This window comes from Fusarium redolens (assembly GCF_020744475.1).
Source record: "Fusarium redolens strain MPI-CAGE-AT-0023 chromosome Unknown BKA55scaffold_7, whole genome shotgun sequence".
Lineage (NCBI taxonomy): Eukaryota > Fungi > Ascomycota > Sordariomycetes > Hypocreales > Nectriaceae > Fusarium > Fusarium redolens.
In genome coordinates, this window is record NW_025763670.1 from 12824 (window position 1) to 36910 (window position 24087).

The following is a 24087-nucleotide window of genomic DNA, read 5'->3' on the forward strand; positions in this document are numbered from 1 at the left end:
ATCTCCATCATCAAAACACAAGTTCGTGGGCAATCATCCTGTCGTAACAGAAGTGATACTCGTCTCGAGTTTTATCCGATACAATGACCTTGAAGAACTGGTAAACTTATCTAGACGTTTCGACCTACTCTATATCATGGTTTCTATCATGTTCGCCATGAGAGACCGATACAGTGCTCATGACTGATACTCTTATTTTCGCACTGTAAAGAATTTGCTAGCTAAAGTTTTAGTCTTTCTGACCAAGTTGAGCCTTGAGATTCACAACCTCAACAATCGCATCGCTACGACTGGTCAAATCAGAGCAATCCGGCTACTCTCCATCAAACACATCAAAATGTCTTCCAAGCCTACCAACCAGTCCTCACCGGAGTTTACATCCTACTACCTCCAACGCGCAACACAAGAGCTCTCAGAAGACCTTGACAAGGTTCGCAACGCGGAGGACTTCAAGGCCGATTCCATCCCTTTCCTTGTTCACGCTCTGCAACAGGGTGCGGGTCTTTTCTCTCCTGAGGACCAGAAGAGAGTGGTGGCTGCACCAAAGGCCAAGGACGGGGACGCGTAAGCAGACTGTATATACGCAGTCCAGATCATTTCAGTCAACTACGTGAACGCGCGAAAGTAATTCAGATCCGCCTGTCTGCAACATATGGATCTGTGGGAACCATTCTTCACTGTTTCCCACGAGACAAGGACATGTCAAAGCACAAATATAGACGTCTTTGTTGACAGACAGAAAGCCGTTCTAAAGACACCAAGAACGCACGACACTGCACCCTAACGCACCACGGCATGTTCGTCAAACCAACCAAAGAGAGCAAAGTCGGAATCAGAAATTAGGTCAATAGCGCTCGTTATTTCATAAGGGTATCTCAAAGCAGAGCCAACACTGCATCAAGCGCGCAATACAATCAATCTATCTATACGTCTGTTTCCCACCGGGGCCGAATTACGGCAGCATGGTCATTCCCTCCTCTTCAACAGTATGCTTATATGTACGGTTTAGTTCGAGTTACGACGTCGTTCGAGTCGCACAGCCCATCCCTTGATGGCGAGGACGATAACGACCCAGGCCATCAAGAGGGCGACCAGGCCCATGGTGACAGTGTACATGAACATGGCGTCGAGTTCGTAGTGGATCATTCCGTCGACAGTATCAGTGCTCTAATTTGAGTTAGCATTTGGGACCTTTTGCCAGAACAGGTGACATACACTAGCCATGAAGATGATGCCTCCAGCGATCAATCCAAAAGCAGCCAGGAGTTCCGTGGGGGGTCGTGATGGGAAAATGGACTTTGGTGGCTTCAGGTACATGACGAAGTAGGTCAAACCTCGAGCAAGGGAAGCTCCTAGAAGGAGATCACCCCATTGCTTGTGAACCATGCTGGACATCATGGTATGCTGTGTGTGGGAGCTCATCATGAGTCCAAGCAGCATGATGACCAAAGCTGGTATGGGGTTGAGCGAGAACTCGTATGTGTCAGGAGACTCATATTCGTTTGCTTCTTCGACCGAGTAAGGGCTCTTGGGTTGAACTTGGTCCACGGTTGTGTTGAGAAGATGGCGAATGCGTGTCGACTCGATGAGCATACCGCACTAAAGAAACAACAGTCAGTTTTGTTCTGGGAAATTGACTGGAACAGATCATTAGACTTACCAAGCCCCCTCCAATGAACAGAACCGTGATGGAGATGTGCTCCATGTCCTGGGCGGTCCAGTCTCCTCCCCAGCCGCCAAGGTGCTCCATGAAGATATTGGTAGCACCATAGAAGAAGATCAAGAAGCTCTCGACGAACTCAGCGGAAGGACGCCACTTCTGGGAGTTCTTCCTTGGGCGAACATTCCATGCCCAGCCAAGCTCTCCAAAGCTGCCAGTCCAGCGACCAAGAGTGAAGATGCCTAGCCAGAAGAAGACGCCGCCCTTGATCCAATGCGCCAAACCATTGAAGATTCCGCCCCCCTCCTGTGGACGGTTTGTTAGTCAAAGTGTCACAACCAAGGTATCTGCTAGCAACTTACAAAGAAGCGACCAAAGGTGACAACACCAGTAGCAAGCGCAATGAAGCCGAAAGGAAGGATAATGCGATCGACTATGCAGCGACCAATGTTGAGATACTTCCATACTCGCGAAGCAGCAATCTTGGAGGCGTGACGAGCAAATGTTCCCTGAGGTTCAGGAGAGGCTAGTGACAATTCCTCCAGGCCACCATCGTCGTCTTCGTACTCCTTCCTGGGGTTGTTGACAGGCGATTCCAAGCCATTGAGAGTAGATGCTGAGTCGCTTCGAAGCGAAGGTGTGTTTGGTTCGGTTCCTCGACCACTGTCGTTGGAAATTCGGTAGGGGCTGTCACTGTGGTAGCCATTGTGCGAAGAGTAGTCGGCTTCTCGTGTCGCAACAGGTAGAAACGCATGTCTCTCGTTGCTCGACGTCTTTCCTTTGCCCTTGAGAACTCCCGCGATACAGCCTACAGCACTTACAAGGACCTGGGCGCAAACGACCCAAGTCACGATCCAGCCAATCTTGTGGTGCGCATTGTTTGGATACAAGTCTGGGGTCTGGGCATTGTATACCACGCCGACCAAGACTCCAAGAGCATTTGTAGCTAGGAAGACAAATTGCGCCGGTAGTGTAAAGCGAGAGTTTGCCAGAGAGAACATGACGGCTGGGGTTGGTTGTGTTAGTCGGCGCATAAGGCTCAACACCATGAAGACTCACCAATTGGTAGAATAAAAACCCAAGAAAGAACCATTAATGCGATATGGGTGTAAATAACTCCCGTATGTTCAGTATGCGCAAAGTATGTATCGGGATAGTCCTCGTCTTTGGGCGGTTGTGTGGTTGTGTTGCCGCCATGGCCCATTCCCATGCCCATGTCCACACTTTCACCACCTCCATGCGCAATTACCACAGGTAGAAGCGCCAAAAGCAATGCACCAGATGCGTGCGATATCATTTTTGTATAAATCATACTTGCAACGTCCAGAGAGATTTGTTTGTGCAAGGAAACAATAGATGCAGCGAAACAAGACAAGACAGCTGGCCGAGAAGCGGTCGCAAGCAGTAATTATACCATGTACAGCCAGAAAGGCACAAGGAGGAGGATATAATCATGCGATCAAGTAGACGTCAAAACGAAGAGTGTTTCAAGGAATCATGACATGGCATTGCTTTAAAACAAACCCTTCTCTGCTATTACTATCGGGCCCGAGCGGCCGAAAACAGGTCATAAGCTGAGCCATTGGAATCTCTTGGTCAGTCGGAGACAAAGCGACGAGAGCCAAGAGAGGATACGCAGCAGTTGACCATCCGAGGCTTCCGAATTGCTTCATCATGGAAGTTGTACCTTTACTTTTCGACAGAAAACAACACAACCAAAAAAAAGATGCGGTAAGCATTTGGATAGTGGGGGATCCTCAAAATGGGGCCGGCCGGTGGGGGGGGGGGGGGGGGGGGGGGGAGCCAGATCATCAGGTCAGGCTCTTGATCAACGTGGTCCGCGGGCAGCATGTACATACTGTACTACATTTGAGGGTCTGTTAGTTCCGAATAGTTGCCTTTTTAGTTTGTTCATGGTCAAACGTGATCGATCGATCGGCACGGAAACTTTAGAAAAGGCATCTTCTCGAAGAACGTCAAGGCATTTCGGCGGAGATGAAGTGGATATCACAGGCTATGGATACTCTTCCATTCCTATTCTCACCGAGCATCAGTGATACTCAGTTGCCCACAGAGATCATTAATTACTGGTCACAACAAGTTGTATGTTGTAAGTTGCTGCAAGCATCGCAACCCTTCACCACGTTGGGTTACCACCATTACATGCACCTCCACTCGGATCCGATAAACGGGCAGTCCGACTGACTAGTCACTCACTGGCTGGCTTACATGTGAATTACGAATATTCAGTTATAAGCTCTACATGTACTAACTGTGGCTCTTCATCCATCACTCAAAACTTATTGTTGCACAGACTGATATTGAGCAAAATGCCGAAATCCACATGAGAGCTCTCGTTTTTACAGGCATTGTCTTTATCATGCATCATGGAGAGCTTTAATGCCGGCAGCTATGGCGCTAGTTACCTCATCCCGCTGTAAAGTAGAGCTACGGCTTCATTCATTGGATATAACGGATTCAACTTCGTTGATGTGTATAATCCCGGTCCAGCATCTCCACCCAGGTTCAACCCAACTACGCCGACAATTCCGCACACTTTCTCTTCAGCTTTGGCTTAAGAAGTTTTTACGCCTGTGCAGTGTAAACGATAAGGCTGGGTATGACGTCTAGAGTCGTCAAATATATTCGTTTAGGGCTGACGAAGAAGTATGTATAATGACAGCGTACTGTATGAATGGATGTATGTATGTATGTGATACGCTTTGTACGCGCTATTGCAGCCGAGCGGGAACTTTTCACGGAAACTTCCCTCATGGACATCGATGGCTGCGGATGATTCATACCGAAGTGTCTTGGCAATATCTGATCTCTGATCAAGATCAGGATCAAGAAATGGAACTGTATGTCTGAGCACTACCTTACGGCATTTTCAGGCTTTTATCATTATCTCCGTCTCCGTGGACCCGATGAATCCGGTCAAGCAGACAGACGCATTCCATTAAACAGGGTCACAACCCACCAACCTAACCTCGAGCTGTCAAAATGGTCACACGGCGTCACATAACCATGCTCATGAGCAAGGAAGGGCGTAAAAGTCGGTTGTAGAATACAAGGGTCATGAGAAGGAATATTTGCTCAAGCTGGGCTGTTTTGGAGTACCACCATGACATTAGATTTCCCCGTCCGCTGACAAATTGCCTCGGTTCACAGCACACAACTCTGCTAAATAGGTGCATAAGCAGATACTTTCTCATACCCATCTCGGACAGAATTATCGGATCGTTATGATGTGCTGGCTCACCGCCCGCTTAGTTGTCGTGTCTATGGTGCTGGTGCTGACTTGCATCCATCGTGTGTATAGTAGTATTACACCCAAAAGAGTCAGCTGTCTTGGGTTACAACCCGAGCCAGCAAATAAGAGTCAGCAAAATGATCTCGCCAAGAACGGTAACTCGTGGCCAACTTGTCTCCGTTTCTCAGGTATACGCTGGTCTTTACGTATGCTATACGCCAAGATTTCACGAATCTACTCCCGAACACTCCGTAGCAGTTTGAGTCCTCAAGATGCAATCAACGATCAAGCATGTATCATCGAGCTCTTTTTACGATTTGTCGTATGATATTCGGACAAAATTGGACCGTTCGTGACTGCATGAAACGTACCTCTAAACGACGGGTTTAATGTTGCAGTCTCATGCACGGAGGACTACTCTTGTACTGTACTTACATGGGGAGCTTGGGATCTGATGTGACGACATTGCATTGCATCCCAGTCTCCGCAATCGGCCGGACTGAAGCTGTAGCATTACAGTATCAAGAGTATGTGCTTACACTTCAACATTATCAGTCATGTCACTTGTTGAAAATGTGGCCAACACTGTTAGTTTGTTTGATAGAGTGGCTGCGTTAGTGGACAGGGGTGTGATCCCAAAACCAAACCCCAGTTGGCGATCCCCACCAGTCACTCAGTCAAGTCAATCCCACCCATATGATGCTCGCTAAAATATTCATCACATCAAGACTTGGATGATGTGAAGATCCGACGCTGCCGAAAACCCTGCCTCATCTCGCTAGTTTACAATACAAACTTGCTACAAAACTCAGCTCTTGGCATGACCAAATCATGCCGCAAGCCCATCTTGTTTAAAAGTCCGTAATCCCGAGCAAATACGGTTCCTCTCAACGGCCTTCCAGGTAATGATGAATACCAACTTTATTACGGCAATTCGGAAATACACCGCTGACTCACTATGGCCTCTCCGTCATCCACTATAGCCCGATCTCATAGAGAAGCCCTGCCATCAGCCAGCATCTTCCATTGATCGCCATCATGAGCTATACGACCCTCGCTCTCTAGCTTTCCCAGTATCTGCAAAACACCACCACGAGCCGCTGGATGCAGATTCTGGGGCACATCCTTGTAAATCACCTCGACCAAATCTGTCGCTGTCCATGCCGACCATAATGCAGATTCTTGAGTTTCCACTTCACCAGGTCCCGTCTTCAACGTCTGAATGACCTGATCTTCTCGTTGTTTTCGATGTGTGATATACTCGGCAATCTTTGCTGGCCCGTTCTCAAGGACCGGTCCATGTCCAGGGTATGCTCGGCCTTTGAACAGAGGTTTCATTTCTTCTAGACTTCGTAGATATGTGACCAGCTCCTCGAATACGGCAGTTCCATGACCGAGGACGTTGTCGGCTGTGAACATTGCGTCTTCTTCCTCAAGAACGAAAACCATATGATCCTTGGTATGTCCTGGCGTATACGCTGCTGTCAATGTAGCGCCATCGACTTGGAAGCGCTGTCCGTGCTTGATTTCATGTTGCCCTTCCTCGGGAGTATGCTTGAAGATTCTCGTCTGGGGTGAGATACTCAACAGATCCTTGATACCACCTGTATGATCATGATGCCAGTGCGTAATGAGCGCGGTATCTATAGTCGCATTCTCCTGCTGTAGAGTGTCGCGAATAGATGAGATCCAAGCATTGCGACCCTCGCCTGTGTCAATGAGAAGCCGGCTGCGACCTGTACCGAGAAGATATGTGTTGGTGCCTTGTAGAGTGAATTTGCCTGGATTGCCGCCCAAAATGCGAATGACGGTAGGACTGAGACGTTCTACAGCTGGCAGTGCAATTAGTTGAGTTGCCATGATATCTGAGTTGCTGGTTATATCCAAGGAGGAGGAACGGAGACCCGTATATGGACGAAACTCTCGGTGCTGATCGGGAGGGGTCCGGAGCCGGGTGCCGCAAGTCGGAGCCGGGAGTTCGGTAGACAGTGGAGACTTTGAGCCCCCGTTTCTAGTCAAATAAGCTCAAAGATTAAAGGCGGTTGTATAAGTTTAGGATGAAAGGTGAAGAATAGGAAAAAGATATTGATCTACAAGAGTGAAAGAGGGAGCTGGCTGTCGTCATCCGGCAATCGAAACTGCTTATTGAATGGAGAATGAATAAACCTCGGCACGAACGGTGCTCCTCTTCTAAGTGCATATTGTAGTGACGGAGGGAGATACCATAATAAGCATCACTTTACAAATCCTAGGAATGTTGGGTATACTCCTATTTAATACTACAGGTTAGGTGCTATAATCGAGTTATCAGATACAGTTAAAATCATCTTCAAGTAACTATCAACAACAGTATCAGTTAACGTACGCTTTAGACGCGCCGTGGTCGCGGTTAATATCAGGTTCAGCTGATGAGACTAGAGCCAAGCTATGTTATCTTATCGCCCTGCATGACATGGGTATAATTTTCATGAGCGCCTCCATGACTTGATGTATCTACCCGCCAATCTTACACCAAAAGGTACCCGGCACACTAAGTTTAGGGAGCCTGCACCCGTTGTAATCTCTCCTGTTCTGTCCCTGGCACGATTACCTTACAGTGAGTAACAGTGACTCCTGCACTTCTATTTCCATCCAACCCATGCGCATATGCATGCATACACTTACTTATTAATTAAAGGAACAATCAATAGGCGCAATAGAGTTTGATCTTTTCATCTCTATTGTCTAATTCTTGAACGCCATTTCTCAACGTCCGTTCGTCTCTTACAGTTCATTAATCTTCGATATTTAGTTTCAACGGGAAGAGGTTAGCGATCAATTGTCCGACTTTCGGCTTGCTGTTGGTTGCACGCACATTCATGCAACTCTGTGCCTCGCGCGCATCCTTCAGCCTTGTACGCCATCCCATCGCCCGCCAGACGGAGGAACGAATAAATAAACGAACGAACGAACGTACAACGAACCGATCACAAGAACAAGCGAATAACCAAGCCCGTCTTTATACGTGGGGTTATTTCGAGTGTACTGGTGATTCTTGGCCGCATCCACTTGATCAGGAATCGAGCTCCCTTTTACCAACAGCATCAATAAGCTTCATTCGTCTGCCACCAGCTTCAATTGCTGCAGCAAAACTCTAGCCGCAAAGGCTTGATTTCCTCACAATGTCTGGGCGACCGACAACACCGGCCTCGCCTAAGAACATCAAGGTGAAGTCTCCGGTCCCCGGATCACCAATGTTCGGCTGTGGTATGTCCACCCAAAGCTCTGTCTGTATCATTGTCTAATTGTCTCTAGAGCATGTACAACTCCTCCTCAGCAAGAATCAGGAGGTCATGAACAGCTCGATCACGCACTACAAGTTAATCCTTCGCAACATCTTCGATGCCACACCCATCGTCCCCCAAACCTCAACACAAGAGGGCCGACCCGTTACAACGCTTACCTCGAACTACCTCTGCCTACAATGTCCGATGACCGTGTCCGAGGAAGATCGATTGAAACATGGAACTAAGAAACAGCACCGTTTCTGTTAGTAGCCTTGTACTGCTGCTTTCTGCTGCCTGCTTTGCTAACCCTGGCGCAGATGTTGACTCGCGGAGCGGTTGCCTGTATTGTCAGATGTGCGACGATTTTGTCTGGGACCCAACTCTCGAGGAGCTTCGAGTGAGAAAGATAGGAACCGGCTCTTTTTCTGGTAAGCGATCATGCACGGAGATGCATCAAGTCAAGGGTCATCCATACGCGATACCGAATGAGAATGAATGGCTGTGTCCTTGGCTGCTGTGTTGCTCGTGGATGCTTTTCTGTCGCCTGAAATTAACTGTTGGCCAGGCCGTAAGAGAAAACACAATGAGCTCTTCTCAGATTCCATGAAGGATGACCCTCGGTATATTACTAACAATACTACAACCGCCTCCTGTCGTGCAAACGGCCTGCGCGGCATCTACAACGCCGGTGCGACCTGCTATCAGAATGTTGTTCTCCAAAGCTTCCTGCACAACCCATTACTCAGGAACTTTTATTTAAGCGATGGTCACCAGAGCAATGATTGCCAGGTACCTCACTGTCTGAGCTGTGCAATGGATGACATGTTCCAGGATTTCTACGCCCTAGAGAACACTAATGGTTATACTGCTGCCAATATCCTGTCGGGTTTCTGGATCTCGGAGAAAAAAGCATTCGAAAATCTTGTCACCACCAAAGAACAAGATGCGCATGAGTTCTTCCAGTTCTTAGCTGAAGAGCTTCATGAACGAAATGGCGATGGCAAAAAGCCTGAGATCGGCAGCGAACATAGTTGCAACTGTATCATGCATCAGACATTCTACGGTAAGATGCAGACAACAACAACGTGTCAGAATTGCTCAGGTCAGAGTAATTCCATCCAGTCATTCCTTGATTTGAGTCTTGGTCTCGAAAATGTCGTCCAGAAGAAGAGCAAGAGGACTGGTCAGAAAAAGCCTTCCCTAACCTTACAGGATTGCTTGGACGAAGAATACATCAAGTATGACAAGTGCGAGTATCGGTGCAACAACTGCAACGGGACTCAACAAGCCAAACGACATACCAGCATTAAGCGGCTGCCCAACGTTTTGTCAATACAGCTCAAGGTGAGTGTTGTTGGTAGCTTGTGGGTGTTGGTCCGCCAAGTTAACTCTATCACAGCGCTTTGAGTACAGACATGGTCGACACGATCGTGCCGCATCAAAGGTCGACAATGAAGTCAAATTCCCTCTTCAACTCAACATGTTGCCTTATACAAATCGCGTTCGCAACCACGAGAGCCGTGAAAGCCTTGAGTTGGAGCGATCATGCACATATGACCTCCTTAGTGTTGTGGTTCATGTGGGTGAAATCGACACTGGTCATTATACATCATACTGCCGAGTCGGCGACCAGGTAGGTTTTATTCTTTACGACACTGTATCAGAAGCTAACATATCTTTCAGTGGTTCAAATTTAATGACCACAAAGTCGAGTTGGCGAGCTTGTCTGACGTGCTTGGCGCCCAGGCCTATCTCCTTTTCTACATTATTCGCTCGCTGGCCTAGGCAATGAATCTTGTACTTGTATGTAGACGGGGGCTCAGATTAGGAGAACCAGACAAGCGTTAATGGTCATGACCAGCAAGTCAGCTGGATCCATATATCAGCAACAGGTTGAGCGGCGTATGAAGCATTGCTCGGCGCATATATTTTGTTTAGTAATACCGTGGCAGCCTACTGAATAGGACAGTCCATGGTCTCTCTTCAGATCTATCTCTTCATCTAACTGTGACGACCTTCATTGGCTTTGGCACATCCGCAGATATTCCAATAAGTCATCGTGCCTTGGGTCATGTTTCGCAGTCTTGCTTATTCTTTCAAGAGCTTGAGACGGTACCAGCAGCGGGTGTCTTCTTTCAACACCTCGCATCTTCCCTTCCATTTCATTAATCCGATTCATCAGAACGCCAGTCCCAGGTTGAGCTCTCAAAATTGGCGTAGCAGTAATAGTGGTTACTTAAACCCGCGTGAGCAGGCTCGAAGGTTGTCGCATAGACTCCAAGAGAGCGGTAGAGCTTGTCGACAATGGTAGCCATTCGTTCTCCCGTGCAGACAATCACACGGGGAGACTTTGGCTTGACGAGCCAGCGGCCTGTTAGGGCAACTAGTGGGTGACATGTCAGTAGTGGAATGGGAGGATTTAGATGGTCATACGGAATGAGGTAGCATCCAGGTAGTGGCTAGGACGATTATGTGAGCATTACTTACACTTTGTCTGGCAGTCATTGCTGAAGAATGGAGGATCAATGATAACACTATCCAAGCTGCCCTTCAGATGAGCTGAGACAATATAGTATTAGTATATGCCGAAAGCAGTACTCAACTAGGAAAAGGAAAAGCGGGCATACCTGGAAGTTGGAGAGGTCGCTGGAAGTCATAGAAGACGAACTCGGGAAAGACACTGAATCGGTGGTCATGTTCGAACAAGACCAGGTTGGGTCGGTCTTCAATAGGCCAGAATCTCTGTGTCCCAGTCAGTTTCTGGATTCTACATATCAAGTCCTGGGCATGATAGAAGTCAGGGATGATCTTACAAGACGGTTCTTGAGTGCAATGAATACACTCGGTGTCGAAACCACACCTATAGTCGAGCTTGACGATGCGCCATCGAGGAGCTGATCAGCCAGAGCAGAGGCTGTTTCGTCGAGGAACTAGATCGCCAGGCCCATGTTAGTATTTCTTTCCCGATGTCAATATCATGAAGTTGTAGCGCCAAGACCAGCCCAGTACGTAATAGATACCCCAACTCCAGACAGACACAGACTCTATCCCAGAAGCCGATCGCGAATGCCATCTCCACCGCCAGAGCCAAAAGGTGAAAGACAACTGGACGAGAGGAGCGTCTTGTGCTTTGTTTTGTTTCGTGCATGTCGCTTTACGTACCCAAAACTGCGATTCGTTCCAATCCTCCGTGAACGCCGCCATGCTCAGCGGTTGGTCATCCGCATCCTCCGCTATAGGGTCCTCGTCTTCCGGTTCGACGACACCGAGTCCGGCTCCAGCTCTCGGAGCGGCGCCGGTCCTCAACTTCTCAAATGTCTTTTCATGGGCGTCCTTTTCGGCGTGGAACTCGGCCAACGCGGCCAAGGCGTGACTCGAGAGGCTTCTGGAGACCAGCTAAAGTAAGTAAACTGGGCCCTGTAACGTGGGTGGCATGGATGCTTTGTATCTCTTACATGGGCTCTTCATCATCAAAAGACATCGGGATGCTGTCGTTAAAACGTATATTTTCGGTTTTGATACACGGTCGATTACGGAGACTCGGCGCTTCGATGCGATAGAAGGTTTTGTGTGAGGGTTTGGCGGGGTCCTCTTTGCTGCACACTGCTTCCTCGACGGTCTAGACTCTCGCTACCTATAAAAGAGCAGCATGATGATGGATAGCTACAGGGTAGCCATATGTGGACTGATTCTCTCGACCTTCATATTATCTGATATCATCTCAACCCAAAGAAAACCTGTACACAATTGTTCGAACTCGCATACTCTCTAGTCTATGCGGTCCTATATACACGGACTATTGTCGAATTGTCCGCTCAGCCGTGAATCACCAGCCGCCTTTCCAGCATCCGCAATAAGCAAAAATTCAATTCATTTTCTTTACAACTCATCCAAGACATGGATGTACTTCTTCTCTTCCCTCTTCTCCTTCTCTGTCGCAGGGGGAAGATCGTAGAAGTTCTGACTTCGGAATCCTTGCTAAAAAGGTGTCAGTTTGTGACTTTCACGACCATGACAGGGGGGCACTTACCAAGTAGTGGTAGGTGAAGTTGATAATGTCGCCAGGCTCAATACCAAGATCCTTAAAGGTCTTGGCCTCAGGGTCAATGACCTGGTCCAAGTACTCTCGCTCAACCTCATCGGCTGACAGAGTGTGCCACCAAAGGAACTTGTTCAAGATCTCGGCAACGGGCTTAAGGATGGCCTTGGGCACGTTAATGTGTCGTCGCTGCTTATAAATTTCCTTATCAACCATAACGGAAATCTCCTCCATGCTGTACTTCTTGGGTCCGTAAAGCTCGAAAGTCTGTCCAGCAGTTGTGTCGTCGTAGAAGATCTTCTCAAGAGCAGCACCAACGTCGATAGACTGTGGCGGTTAGTCACGTTGACCATAAGCACTCTAGTAAAAACCTACGTGAACGGGGTAGAACTTCTCCTGCATGTTGTTGGAGGTGAAGAGGTTGGTGACACCAGCAAGCTTCAGCAGCAGGTTGTCCTCGAAACCGAAGATGGGCGCAGGTCGGACAATAGTGGTCTCAGGGAAAAGTTGTCGGGCAACCTCCTCAGCTCGACCCTGACTCATTTGTTAGCATTTCCCTCCATCGATCAGGCTGACGATCTACAAACCTTCGTTCGGTAGAACTCGGAGACGGACTGAGAGTTGGCGCTGTGGGAGGAAACGTGGATATATCGGTCGACATCGTACTTGCAAACAGCCTCGACAATTCTCTCAGTTCCCTCAACATGCACATCCTCCAAAGAGAAGTTCCTGATAATCATTTAGTCCCCATCCTATCCATTGGCCCATATCATATTGACGTACTTGGTAGGATAGTCGCGGCCAATCAAGTTAAAAACGGCATCGGAGTGTCGAACGCTCGCCTCGATCGAAGGGGTGTTTCGAAGGTCGTGCTCCTAGTACGAGGGTTACTGAAAGGTTCCTCAACATATCGGGACGAATTGAGGCGTACGATGAAGACAACACGGCCAAGATCTCCAGTGACCTTGAGATGACGCTTGGACATCTCCTCGCGGTAGGGAATCACGACAGTGCATCCCTGACGGGCTAATGCCAGTATCAGTATTCCAATTGCTTATTCCAATTATCCAAGTCCAGGGTCAGGTCGGCTCACCCAGTCGGTTGACAATGTATCGTCCCAGTTGGCCGGTTGCGCCAAATACGGTAACAGTATGGCCTGGTTTCCTTTCGTCAGTGTCGTTCGTGGTCATCGTAACTCGATCATCGTACCTCCGAGGGATGAACTAGACACAGAAAAACATTAGAGGGGGTCCAAATAGTGCCAATGGGTCGTGGTTGAGCTTACCGGCCTCCCTCGACACGCATGATAGGCTTGCCAGTTCGAGTAATGGAAATATCGGATAGGTATCGCTTGCCGGCAACATTGAAAGCAGCCTTGCGGGCCGCCCGCGCAGCAAAGAGAGGCGAAGCCATTGTTGCGAATATACAGATTGCGTGACAAAACGCTGCTGTGCCTCGCAATTGGCCGTTGATCGTCTCGTCGTCTCGATAGTAGTGTTTGGTGATGCTAGCCAAGTTAGAGCCTCGGGGAACGGTAATTGCAGATCACGTGATGGGTCACTGAAATCTTGCAGCTTGTCATTGGTTAGCGTCTTTCAGGTGCTCCTCCAGAGGTCGAAATGGCCCGAGCGCCTTTACGTTGCGACGACCAGGCTGCCTGGTAGCCTCATTGATGAGCTAAGGACCTCCCTCCACACTCCACTGAAGCAACTATCAACCTCTACAAACATACCAGCTTCACCGATTATCACGACGGCCTCGAAGACGACAGCACGACCCAATAGAGAATAGGCCATACTCACGCTTTTGGGACTCATAATTCGCAAAATAAGCGTCGGTGCAGCAGTACGCGCCAACAGATAAAGGGTACAGGCAAGCTAGCTTCAGTTGCTGTGCACGTCACCCATACAAATCGATTCCGCCGACATAACATACAAATCCCGCCATCATGAGCAACGAAACCATTTCCGATTTTCTTGCCGAGCAGCGTGATGAAGCTCCCGAGGAGCTCCAGCCTCTCATTCTCGACTTTGAGAACTTCTGGGAGCGCAAGCTTTGGCACCAGCTCACTGACGCCCTCGTCGAGTTCTTCAGCCACCCCGAGAGCGCCCCTCAACGACTACCATTCTACAGAGTCTTTATTCTCAAGTTTGCCGACAAGATCAACCAGTTGAAGCTTGTGGACCTAGCATTGAAGGCAGCAACAGAGTGTGAAGGTGAGGTTTTGATGCAACAGGTTCCGAAGCCGGCGGCTTGCTGACCGATGGTTTTTTGAACGATATAGAAGACGAGCAGCGCCTTTCTTTCCTGCAATCAGTCGCCAAGAAGGTCGATAACGAAAACTCCCAGGATGCTTACGTCTATGCCTTGGTTGCTGTTGCCCAAGCAAAGCTGGACTTGGAGGAGCTAGATGCTGCGCGAAAGGACCTGGATACAGCCGAGCGGATATTGGACTCTTTCGACTCTGTAGAGAATGTCGTCCACGCTGCTTTCTATGACGCAAATGCCATCTACTACCAGGTATGTTCTCCATCTCAGACTTTGGAAATTTGGTGAACCCCGCTGACCCTCTCCTTCAGCGCAAGATGGACTTCTCCAACTACTACCGCACTGCTCTCCTCTACCTTGCCTGCATCGACCTCAATGCAATGACTCCTGAGGAACGACACAAGCGAGCCTATCATCTTAGCATTGCTGCCCTTGTTTCGACAAGCATCTACAACTTCGGAGAGCTCCTGCTCCACCCCATCCTTGACGTCCTTGCCAAGAGCGAGCATGCTTGGATGCGTGATCTGTTATTTGCCTTTAACCGTGGAGATCTTGCTGCTTATGACCAGCTATCTGATCGCGTCGAGTCCAACAAGCTTCTTAAGAACAACGCCACACATCTTCGACAAAAGATCTACCTTTCCGCATTGACTGAGGCTGTCTTCCGCCGTCCTCCCCACGACCGCACCCTCACCTTTGCCACTATCGCTCAGGAGACCAAGGTTCGACCCGAAGAGATTGAGCACCTTATCATGAAGGCGCTTAGCCTAGGCCTGTTGCGAGGAACTATTGACCAAGTGGACGGCGTTGCTCAAATCACCTGGGTTCAACCCAAGGTGCTCGACATGAAGCAAATCGCCGCAATGCGCCAGCGACTGCTTGACTGGGACTCAAGCGTCAACCAACTCGGTAACTGGATCGAGTCGGCTGGCAAGGATGTGTGGGCTGCTTAGAGGAGTTCTCGACAGGAGTACGGTCTAGGGAACACATGGCAATCAAAACGAACAAATGTACAGTATAGACGAATAGAAACTTTACTGTGGGCAGATGATGATCCTTTGCCCGAGTCAAGACTATTAATTGTGAAATTTGCTAAATCTATGTGCCCTTGTTTAATACTAAAAAAAAAAAAATCACCATTATGGTGGCGCAATGCATGCTTTGCTTCCTATCTTACAGCCCGAACCCCTAATTTTCTTCAAGCAGTAACCTCTCCGAAAACATTGACCATGCCCACAAGCCAGGCAGGCCACCAAAGGCACCATACCACAACGGGTGTATACATGCCCCAGACATTCCAGCCAAAGCTGGCCTCCTTCAGCAAGTCCGCGATGCTGATGTCCCAAATCTGAGCCGCTGCGTACAAAACTGTAGGTGGTGATACGGCATTGAGAAGACCTGCGAGAGACCAGCGAAGGCCAGGGTTCTTGACGGGCTGGACAAAGCTGAGCGGGCTTGAGAGCACGCCGATAAGAAAAGCGAGGGAGAAGTTGAGAGTAGCGAGAGTAGAAAGGCACATGCCGAGAACGAGAAGGGAGAAAGACTTTGTGAGTTGGAAGTGTTGCATCGTGGGCTTGGTGACAAGCGTTAGGAGACGCGAGATCGTGAAGGGCAGGATAGCTGAGATGACGGAGAATACAGCAAAGGTGGGCGAGAGTAACTAAGGATAGTCAGTATGAAACTCAAAGATGATATTGGGGAGCACTCACGCCAGCGGGAAGGTGGTTGAAGATGTACAGGGGCACAGCTGCGAGACCCTGGCAGACAGCAACGACACCAAGCGGAACAAACAGGTCCCGTCCAGCTTGTGTCGCTTCGACGGATGTGGTAGAAGCTTTCTCCTTGGGTTTCTGCGTCGCTGGTGATTGGCCGCTCTTGACCCAGAGAGAGATAGCCATGATGGTAAAGTTGGCAGCAATCAACATAGCACTGGGAAGATAAGTACCGATACTGACGAAGCGATCAGTCTGCATCAGAAGATAGAAGAAGAAACTCTGATGCAGATGCTCAAGCAAATTATTCAGACTTCGGAACGAACCCTCAACCAGGCGTCCCATGGCCATCTCATCATGCCATCCTTCGCCATAAGGCTGAAGTGTCACGGCATCAACGTGATATGGGATGAAGCTGCTGTGAGCACCAGCTGCGTAGCCAAGACCTTGATTGAGCATACCGCGCAGCATAGTCTGTAGACGATCGGGGTAGGTACCCTTGTGCTCCGTCATCTTCTGAATAGAAGTACCGATACCCATCTGACCACCAGCAATGTTGACGATTGAGTTGATAAGATCAAGATTAGGGAGCTGGCCGTTAGGGCCATCGTAAATCACATGAACAGACTTGAAGCTATGTTCCTGAGGGTAGTCGATAGCAAGGGCGCCTTGAAGGGCACCGGACTTGAGAGGCAAAGGAGCCACGAGATCAGGGTTATGAGCATCATGGTATGCGTCAACCCAAGCTTGCGTACCTGTCTTGCTATCAGGAGGAACAACGAGAATGATGTCCTTAGACCAGAGTGACCAGCCTGCACTTTGTCAGCGTCCATCGCCTGTTTTGAGTTTCTGGGGGGGTACATACGTTTGAAGTAACGGACCAAAGTCAATGCCAGAGATACGCCGTTGCGGTTGAGCTGCTCCTCAACGTTCTTCCATGCAGCAACCAATACAATTGCCTCAGTAGCATCGCCACGAGGAGCTTGCAGGATTGCGTAGAGGTTCTGTCCTGAGTACTCATGGCCAGCTGAGTGGTAGGTATAATTTTGACGTCCAACCTTTAATCCAACACCAGTGAGAATCTTGTCGAGCCTGTCGTTGATCCTGTCACCGAATTGAATTAGTAATTATTGTATTCTTCTATATCCAAGTTCAAGACGCACTCATAGTTGTTCTTGTCGACTACATCGTCAACCTCGTGTCGGTAGGCGCGGAAGATGTTCTGTTCGCTTCCTCCAAAATATGTATGCACTTGGCCTGGCAACAGGGCATTCTCTGAGATGTACGTTCGACGCGAGTATTCGTTTAATGGCAGAAGGAAGAGCCAGATTACACCGACCGCAATGCAGAGGAAGGACAAGTAAGGGGGAAGCTTTAGAATACGAGGATCGCGACGCAGCGAAAGCGCTGATGCTATAGAACATATTAGCCGACGGTCAGAATAGGGGAGGATAGAGTTGATTACATACAAAGGAGTCGCGACATCGTTTAGCCAATATCTTTGTGATCAAAGACTTGGTGTTCTCAATGCTTGAGTTGAGGTTAATCGTTCCCTTAGCCTTTTGGAAACAATCATTAAAGAGGGTACGTACTTTCATGACAGCTTTCCATTAAATGGAAGCTCCCCCCGGCGTCAGGGGTTGGATTGCGGGCCGCCTGCAGTGAATGCGGGGCAGTCTATGCGGCTACCGGGGGTTCATGTCGATCGAGAGCTACAATATTAATAGTCGTTGAGATTAGATTCAAGCTTAACATTAGCACTTCAATAATAGTGCCCAGACATGAGATGCAAAATGTTAGATAATTCAAACTTCTTCCCTTTTGCAAGGTAGGTATACACTATCATAGTGGTATCAAGACCTCATATTGCACGTGTAGATCCATCATAAAGAAATGCCAATGCATATATTGTCATGGCATGACAGCTGAAACAATCTTCATTTTCTAGCTTTATTATCGCTTCATCCATTATAATAATACCTAAAACGGTCCATAGCAGAAACGAAACATGACCAGCTATATGAACCCGTCCGTCCAGTCATTTCCTTTGCTTTTAATCGCTACGCCAATCCCTAACACAAGAGAGACTCCACGAAAAATGAAATGCCCTTTCTATAGTACAATTCGAAAAGAGCGTGCAACAAGCACTTCCGTACCATTACAGTTACACAAAAGTACACGCGTACCATGTATGCTCGTTCAAGGTCCGAGACGCTGGGTTGTACCAACGAGCTCCGTCGCTGCGCTACCACTGGGACCAGGGCGGTTGGTCGTGGGCAAAACACCAAATCGGCCATATGTCGTCTTGTCGATGCTGACATAGTGAGGGAGAATCTTGAGAAGGTTGAGTCGATTCTCAACCCATCGAAGACCCCATTCAGGGGGGGCGAGTAGCTTGGCATACCCGAAGCCAGCTATTCTAGCTATCAGCATCCTTTCGACCATGGCCATGGCTGTGAGACTTACCAACGTATCCAATTGCAATTCCACAGAGGTGGCCTAGAAGACTAGTACCAGGCACCAACGCCCTCACAACCATACTCATGATTAAGGGTGTAGTCCACGTTGGGATATGGACAGTACCGACAACGAAATGAGGGTTGGTTTTGTATGTCTGAATAGACTCCATCGCCAGTAGAGTAAATACCCACATGCTAAAACAAATGTTAGCTTTAGTCCCATCTAACATCTACTTTGTCGCCGCACCTCGCTCCTAGAACGCCATGGTTTGCTCGGAATACGCATCGCTCGATCAGGACGTACATGACAGCCGGTATCGATGTCAGGGCTAAATAAAAAGAGTCAATCCAGTCCTTCAGCATTTCCAAGGTTCCTTACGTCCAAAGAACAAAGCAAGGGATGTTAAGGTGCCATGTTCGTTCTCAAATCGCTCCATAAGAGGAGTAAGCGCCGCGAGGTTAAGGATAGCATGGATGAGATTAAGATGTATTAACGGGAATGTCGACAACCGATATGCTTTGAACAAGTCCAGTTAGCAAATGCGCAAAGATTTAGAATCACTTGGTAGTACCATTTGGAATGCTAATCTCTTCAGGGATGAGGGCGCCCCATTCTCGCAGGTTCCATACTGATTGTAGCGATGCGATCGAGAGAGCGACAATAGCGAGAATGATAAGTCGTGTGAATAGCGGCAACCGTGTCAGATATGATCGGGCTCGTAAAGCGTTGAAGTTCTGAAGACGGGGTCGCATGTCTAATAGATTCGAGCTGCTCGGAGCAGCCGGATGATCACCGTTTTAAAGGAATGGATGGATTGATGAGACGGAGAGAGTAGAAGATAGAAGTAAAAGAATTAACACGAGTTTCTTAGCAATAAGTGAAAACCGGTTGAAATCGCAAACCACTTCCACGCCCTGAGAAACAGTCGCAGGACGATGGCAAGTCAAACTGGACAACGGACCCTTGACCCTTAGGTCGAGGTGTGGCTGCTGAGTTGGCTTCAGCACGTGATCAGTGCACGGCCACAGTTGACATGAAAGCTGAGTGATGTAATTGCTTTTGAGACTTGTAACACGGAGTTCAGAAGACTTAAACAACATCAGAAAAATATGCGCCTGAAGAAATAATCACAGAATTACTTGAGCTTCGTGTCTAAGCAAGGCTGACACGATGAGTCGGTACAAGATATCACTATTGCGTTTCGTAGATGAAATAGAAGTATCACTTTTAAACAATAGATATTTGAACAGTTAGAATTTTGTTACAACTAATGAAAGCATGGCTATTCCTTTGCTACAAATATGTAAAAGACATGGGCGCTCAATATTTTAGACATATACCGTCCGTTGAAAAGCCCCTCTACTGTCTGCTCTCGAAACCCAATCGAGAACATCAGGATGTACGCCGTATGTGACCCAAAATATCAATTTGCTCTTCTTTACTTCATTCCTTCTTTAGTTCTTGGTAGCCTTAGCCATGGTGTTAAGGGCAGAACCGTTCTTGAACCATTCGATCTGAGCCTCGTTGAAGGTGTGGGACAGAGGGATCTCGAAAGATGGGCTGCCATCGGCGGGGTGGACGACAAGGGGAAGGGGCTTGCCAACGGCGAGCTGAGTGCAGAGGACATCGACCTTGTCATCGGGTCGGATTTTGTCGTAGTCGGCAGGGTCAGTGAAGGTTAGAGGAAGCATACCCTGCTTCTTCAGGTTGGTCTCGTGGATACGGGCGAAAGATCGGGTAATGATGGCAAGACCACCAAGGTGACGGGGCTCAAGAGCGGCGTGCTCTCGGGAAGAACCCTCACCATAGTTCCAGTCACCAATGACAACCCACTTGATACCCTTGGCCTTGTAGTCACGGGCGACAGCAGGAACAGCGCCCCACTCGCCAGTGGTAACGTTCTTGATCTTGTTGGCCTCACCGTTGGCCTCGTTGATGGCACCGATCAACATGTTGTTGGAGATGTTGTCAAGGTGACCACGGTACTTCAACCAGGGACCGGCCATGGAGATGTGGTCAGTGGTGGTCTTGCCCTTGGCCTTGATGAGGATAGGGATGTCCTTAGCATCCTTGCCATCCCAAGGCTGGAAGGGAGTCAGGATCTGGAGACGGTCGGAGGTAGGGGCGACATCGACAGTGACGCTGGCACGGTCGCTGGGAGGGGCCTGGTAAGTGTCCTGGCCAGGGTCGTAGCCTCGGCTGGGGAGACCATCACCGGTAGGAGGAGCAAGCTTGAACTCCTTGCCGTCCTTGTCCTTCAGGGTATCAGTGAGAGGGTTGAAGTGGAGGGAGCCGGCAATGGTCATGGCGACGACCAGATCAGGGGAGGCGACGAAAGAGTGAGTGGCGGGGTTACCGTCGTTTCGGCCAGTGAAGTTACGGTTGTAAGAAGAGATGATAGAGTTGGCCTCACCCTTCTTGACGTCGCGTCGGTCCCACTGACCAATGCAAGGACCGCAGGCGTTGGCAAGAACGATACCGCCGAACTCCTCGAAGGTCTGGAGCTGGCCATCACGCTCGATGGTGGCGCGAATTTGCTCGGAACCGGGGGTAACAGTGAAAGCAGACTTGGCCTTGATGCCGTGGTTGAGGGCATCACGGGCAATGGAAGCAGCACGGGTCATGTCCTCGTAAGAGGAGTTGGTGCAAGATCCGATAAGACCGACCTTGAGCTCCTCGGGCCAGCCGTTCTCCTTGACAGCCTGGCTGAACTTGGAGATAGGAGTACCCAGATCAGGAGTGAAGGGACCGTTGATGTGGGGCTCGAGCTCGGAGAGGTTGATCTCGATGAGCTGGTCGTACTCGGTACCCTCGTCGGGCTTGAGGCCGTGGGCATACTGACGGGCGAAGTCACCGATCTCCTTTCGCTTGGTGGCGGCGAGGTAGTCGTACATGCGGTCGTTGAAAGGGAAGACGGAGGTGGTGGCACCGATTTCAGCACCCTGGAGAATATCAGCCAACAATTCTGTTTATGAAGGAACAAGAGTCACTTACCATATTGCAAATGGTAGCCATACCGGTACAAGAGATGGCGTCGGTACCAGGACCGTGGTACTCAACGATAGCACCAGTACCACCCTTGACAGTGAGAATATCGGCAACCTTCAGGATAATATCTGAGAATGTCAGCGATTGCAAGAGGAAAAGTTAGAAGTCATCCTTACCCTTAGGAGCAGTCCAGCCGCTGAGCTGACCAGTGAGCTTGACACCAATAACGTTAGGGGCTTTAAGCTCCCAGGGGAGGTCGGCCATGACATCGACAGCATCGGCACCACCGACACCAATGGTGGCCATACCGAGACCACCACCGTTGACAGTGTGAGAATCAGTACCGATAAGAAGACCACCGGGGAAGCAGTAGTTCTCGAGGAGAATCTGGTGGATGATACCAGAGCCGGGCTTCCAGAAACCGATATCGTACTTGGCACAAGCAGTAGAAAGGAAGTTGTAGACCTCCTTGTTGATGTCAATAGCGCGGGCAAGATCCTTGGCACCACCGACCTGGGCCTCGATCAAGTGATCACAGTGGACAGTGGTGGGGTTGGCAACCTTGTCCATACCAGCGGACATGAACTGAAGGATAGCCATCTGAGCGGTGGCATCCTGGCAAGCAACACGGTCAGGTCGCAGCTTGAGGTAGCTCTTGCCACGCTGGATGTCCTGGCCGTGAGGGTCGTCCAAGTGAGAGTAGAGAATCTTCTCAGCGTAGGCCAGAGGTCGGTTCAGACGAGCACGAACGATGTCGAGGTTGTCGGACATCTTCTTGTAGTTGATGTAGTTACCCTCCTCCCAGTTGTTCTGTCGGACCTGTATAGCGAAGCATATTAGCACAATTGTTCTCAAATCTCATATCTTGCATCTTCCTGAGTCTATAACCCGGGCTTAATGTTCTCTCGCTGCCATTGAGCTGCAAGTCGCGCAGCTTGGGCCTCGGCATTGCCGGTGGATTGGCAGCCGAACTGGCCCATGCGCCATGACGTTTAGCGCCTGAATGGTAGTGCAAGTGAAGCAACAAAGCCTCAGGTCATGGAATCAAGAGACGACAATACAATTGGTTTGTGGCTTACCTTCTTGTCCAGAGGGTTGTCTGAGACTGTGGCCATGCGGCGGAAGCCAGAGGCAGCGCCAGCAAGGGCGCGGCTCCGGGACATGTTGCCCAGAACCTGGCGTGTAGCAAGCATTGCGACTGTAGTGCTGTGAGGGACTCTAGTTAGCAAGAGTGATTAACGACGATGGCTGTGTCTGGTAATTGACTTACGACCCAATATCGGTCGATGAGTGACTCGATGTATGCTTGAAGGGTAATTGCGAATGTTCAACTGAAGAAGTTGAAGCTTTTCGGGTGGGTTGAAGGAAGAAGGTGGGGGAATGTGCTGCCGAGCAGGTAAGGATTTTATGCTCTTCAGCCGGTCATGTGTTTATCTGGGTTAATGCAGCAATTGGGTTTTATAATTTAGCTCAAGGAAGAAACGGACGTAAAGTTTATGTATTTTTTGGATTTAAATTGTTATAAAGTGCTCTAGAGGTTTTAATGACATCATCTCATTGTATTTCAGTCTTCCTTTATATATCATACTATCAACATCATTCTCATCTCATACATTGTATTCATCTTTTCCACAGAAGCCACGATTTGATTCTCTTTTTTTCCTCTCGTTGCGAGGCAGTTGCTGTTACCTCGGTCTTGCGGGCACCCGTTACGGCGTGAGCCCCGGACCATGATGTAATTTCCGCATCGTGGGCCCCGAAACGGTCTAGGCGTCCATCATGCCCCGGAACCTCTCAATCAATGACAAAAGATGCTCTCTGGTTGGCCAAAACTCTGACTCGCTTCACAGGGTTTAATCGCAACAGTTCCTCGGGCCAGCGGCTTTACCTTCGGTCGCCGCTGAACGGACATATCCCTTCGCACATGCGATCCTCCGAGGTCATGATGCTCGGTCACCGATCATTTTTTGGCTTCAAACACTGTTTTTCGGAATTCAATTTTCATCTGCGAGCGATTGAGGGAATTTGGGGTAGCCCTTGAACGAGGGGGAATATGAAGCTTTTCACCAAACCCCAACCCCCTATGCCCTTGTACACACACCCCAATCGTGGTTCTGCCAAATTTCATGCCGCAGACCGCCCAGTTCATATGTATTGTCCAATGATAACTGAGACGATTATAATCTTCATATCCGTTCTTGGAGCCGATGCTAGACTCTTGTCCACCTTTAAGCCGCATCATGAACTCCCCTGTGTTGAACCCACAATACTGATGGAGCACTGGGAGCCGATCAACACTATCACATATTCAACAGCGCAGACGGCTATGCAAGCGTCCATCTAACCGTGCAAGCATTCTTCTTCTCGTCCCTTCGAGCTTGAAGTCTAACTTGCTCTTTGCCGATCTTTGATCCCGGAGCCGGCGACCCCAGACCCGCTAT

At 49.1% G+C, this 24087-nt stretch overlaps 9 protein-coding genes across 9 annotated transcripts; 3 read left to right on the plus strand and 6 right to left on the minus strand.

Moving 5' to 3' along the window:
- Nucleotides 1–267: 267 nt before the first annotated feature.
- On the minus strand, nucleotides 268–3950 carry BKA55DRAFT_662953 (uncharacterized protein; the record flags this gene model as incomplete). Its single annotated transcript, XM_046197642.1, has 8 exons — nucleotides 268–573; nucleotides 1020–1167; nucleotides 1216–1599; nucleotides 1661–1966; nucleotides 2023–2666; nucleotides 2720–2973; nucleotides 3185–3352; nucleotides 3901–3950. 8 exons carry the CDS (start codon nucleotides 3948–3950, stop codon nucleotides 413–415), a joined length of 2115 nt encoding a protein of 704 aa, XP_046049702.1. The 3' UTR covers nucleotides 268–412.
- A 1953-nt stretch (nucleotides 3951–5903) lies between these two features.
- Nucleotides 5904–7113, minus strand: BKA55DRAFT_593166 (beta-lactamase-like protein; the record flags this gene model as incomplete). The annotated part of the gene is made up of 2 exons (XM_046195512.1): nucleotides 5904–6924; nucleotides 7088–7113. The coding sequence occupies 2 exons, from the start codon at nucleotides 7111–7113 to the stop codon at nucleotides 5904–5906; spliced, it is 1047 nt and encodes a 348-aa protein (XP_046049703.1).
- A 531-nt stretch (nucleotides 7114–7644) lies between these two features.
- BKA55DRAFT_338704 (uncharacterized protein) lies at nucleotides 7645–8182 on the plus strand. The gene has a single exon (XM_046185748.1). It carries the CDS (start codon nucleotides 7772–7774, stop codon nucleotides 8048–8050), a length of 279 nt encoding a protein of 92 aa, XP_046049704.1. The 5' UTR covers nucleotides 7645–7771; the 3' UTR covers nucleotides 8051–8182.
- Nucleotides 8075–9964, plus strand: BKA55DRAFT_593167 (uncharacterized protein; the record flags this gene model as incomplete). Its single annotated transcript, XM_046195513.1, has 6 exons — nucleotides 8075–8159; nucleotides 8208–8441; nucleotides 8497–8607; nucleotides 8745–9523; nucleotides 9579–9812; nucleotides 9863–9964. The coding sequence occupies 6 exons, from the start codon at nucleotides 8075–8077 to the stop codon at nucleotides 9962–9964; spliced, it is 1545 nt and encodes a 514-aa protein (XP_046049705.1).
- A 119-nt stretch (nucleotides 9965–10083) lies between these two features.
- BKA55DRAFT_662956 (putative N6-adenine methyltransferase-domain-containing protein) lies at nucleotides 10084–13706 on the minus strand. Its single transcript, XM_046197643.1, has 15 exons — nucleotides 13504–13706; nucleotides 13428–13441; nucleotides 13312–13374; nucleotides 13150–13244; nucleotides 13002–13093; nucleotides 12806–12947; nucleotides 12594–12752; nucleotides 12210–12545; nucleotides 12063–12157; nucleotides 11635–11775; nucleotides 11342–11564; nucleotides 10993–11109; nucleotides 10807–10921; nucleotides 10667–10738; nucleotides 10084–10562 (listed from the first exon to the last, which is right to left on the minus strand). The coding sequence occupies exons 1-15, from the start codon at nucleotides 13629–13631 to the stop codon at nucleotides 10345–10347; spliced, it is 2010 nt and encodes a 669-aa protein (XP_046049706.1). The 5' UTR covers nucleotides 13632–13706; the 3' UTR covers nucleotides 10084–10344.
- A 198-nt stretch (nucleotides 13707–13904) lies between these two features.
- BKA55DRAFT_565683 (uncharacterized protein) lies at nucleotides 13905–15536 on the plus strand. The gene is made up of 3 exons (XM_046192543.1): nucleotides 13905–14434; nucleotides 14503–14738; nucleotides 14798–15536. Exons 1-3 carry the CDS (start codon nucleotides 14167–14169, stop codon nucleotides 15437–15439), a joined length of 1146 nt encoding a protein of 381 aa, XP_046049707.1. The 5' UTR covers nucleotides 13905–14166; the 3' UTR covers nucleotides 15440–15536.
- BKA55DRAFT_565686 (Gaa1-like protein) lies at nucleotides 15537–17797 on the minus strand. Its single transcript, XM_046192544.1, has 5 exons — nucleotides 17668–17797; nucleotides 17362–17611; nucleotides 17064–17302; nucleotides 16196–17010; nucleotides 15537–16146 (listed from the first exon to the last, which is right to left on the minus strand). The coding sequence occupies exons 1-5, from the start codon at nucleotides 17681–17683 to the stop codon at nucleotides 15685–15687; spliced, it is 1782 nt and encodes a 593-aa protein (XP_046049708.1). The 5' UTR covers nucleotides 17684–17797; the 3' UTR covers nucleotides 15537–15684.
- Nucleotides 17798–18110: 313 nt separating this feature from the next.
- On the minus strand, nucleotides 18111–19593 carry BKA55DRAFT_565687 (uncharacterized protein). Its single transcript, XM_046192545.1, has 5 exons — nucleotides 19230–19593; nucleotides 19037–19174; nucleotides 18905–18986; nucleotides 18665–18852; nucleotides 18111–18612 (listed from the first exon to the last, which is right to left on the minus strand). The coding sequence occupies exons 1-5, from the start codon at nucleotides 19408–19410 to the stop codon at nucleotides 18398–18400; spliced, it is 804 nt and encodes a 267-aa protein (XP_046049709.1). The 5' UTR covers nucleotides 19411–19593; the 3' UTR covers nucleotides 18111–18397.
- Nucleotides 19594–19878: 285 nt separating this feature from the next.
- On the minus strand, nucleotides 19879–22810 carry BKA55DRAFT_641686 (aconitase family-domain-containing protein). Its single transcript, XM_046197140.1, has 3 exons — nucleotides 21823–22810; nucleotides 21653–21774; nucleotides 19879–21600 (listed from the first exon to the last, which is right to left on the minus strand). Exons 1-3 carry the CDS (start codon nucleotides 22415–22417, stop codon nucleotides 20113–20115), a joined length of 2205 nt encoding a protein of 734 aa, XP_046049710.1. The 5' UTR covers nucleotides 22418–22810; the 3' UTR covers nucleotides 19879–20112.
- Between the last annotated feature and the right edge of the window lie 1277 nt (nucleotides 22811–24087).

Excerpts from the sequence above, each read along its gene's own strand:
- BKA55DRAFT_338704 (XM_046185748.1), top strand. The coding sequence starts at position 7,772 with ATGCAACTCTGTGCCTCGCGCGCATCCTTCAGCCTTGTACGCCATCCC.
- BKA55DRAFT_662956 (XM_046197643.1), bottom strand. The coding sequence starts at position 13,631 with ATGGCTTCGCCTCTCTTTGCTGCGCGGGCGGCCCGCAAGGCTGCTTTC. Across the intron at positions 12,158-12,209 it reads ACTTCACCTACCACTACTTG|CAAGGATTCCGAAGTCAGAA; the intron begins GTAAGTGCCCCC and ends ACACCTTTTTAG. Across the intron at positions 10,563-10,666 it reads CAATGACTGCCAGACAAAGT|TTGCCCTAACAGGCCGCTGG; the intron begins GTAAGTAATGCT and ends GTCACCCACTAG.
- BKA55DRAFT_565683 (XM_046192543.1), top strand. The coding sequence starts at position 14,167 with ATGAGCAACGAAACCATTTCCGATTTTCTTGCCGAGCAGCGTGATGAA. Across the intron at positions 14,435-14,502 it reads GGCAGCAACAGAGTGTGAAG|AAGACGAGCAGCGCCTTTCT; the intron begins GTGAGGTTTTGA and ends TGAACGATATAG. Across the intron at positions 14,739-14,797 it reads CAAATGCCATCTACTACCAG|CGCAAGATGGACTTCTCCAA; the intron begins GTATGTTCTCCA and ends CCTCTCCTTCAG.
- BKA55DRAFT_565686 (XM_046192544.1), bottom strand. Across the intron at positions 17,011-17,063 it reads TTTGGTCCGTTACTTCAAAC|GCTGGTCACTCTGGTCTAAG; the intron begins GTATGTACCCCC and ends GACAAAGTGCAG. Across the intron at positions 16,147-16,195 it reads TCAACCACCTTCCCGCTGGC|TTACTCTCGCCCACCTTTGC; the intron begins GTGAGTGCTCCC and ends GACTATCCTTAG.
- BKA55DRAFT_565687 (XM_046192545.1), bottom strand. The coding sequence starts at position 19,410 with ATGCGACCCCGTCTTCAGAACTTCAACGCTTTACGAGCCCGATCATAT. Across the intron at positions 18,987-19,036 it reads CCTTGCTTTGTTCTTTGGAC|CCCTGACATCGATACCGGCT; the intron begins GTAAGGAACCTT and ends CTTTTTATTTAG. Across the intron at positions 18,853-18,904 it reads CATGGCGTTCTAGGAGCGAG|CATGTGGGTATTTACTCTAC; the intron begins GTGCGGCGACAA and ends CATTTGTTTTAG.
- BKA55DRAFT_641686 (XM_046197140.1), bottom strand. The coding sequence starts at position 22,417 with ATGTCCGACAACCTCGACATCGTTCGTGCTCGTCTGAACCGACCTCTG. Across the intron at positions 21,775-21,822 it reads CGGCTGGACTGCTCCTAAGG|ATATTATCCTGAAGGTTGCC; the intron begins GTAAGGATGACT and ends TGACATTCTCAG. Across the intron at positions 21,601-21,652 it reads TGGCTACCATTTGCAATATG|GGTGCTGAAATCGGTGCCAC; the intron begins GTAAGTGACTCT and ends GATATTCTCCAG.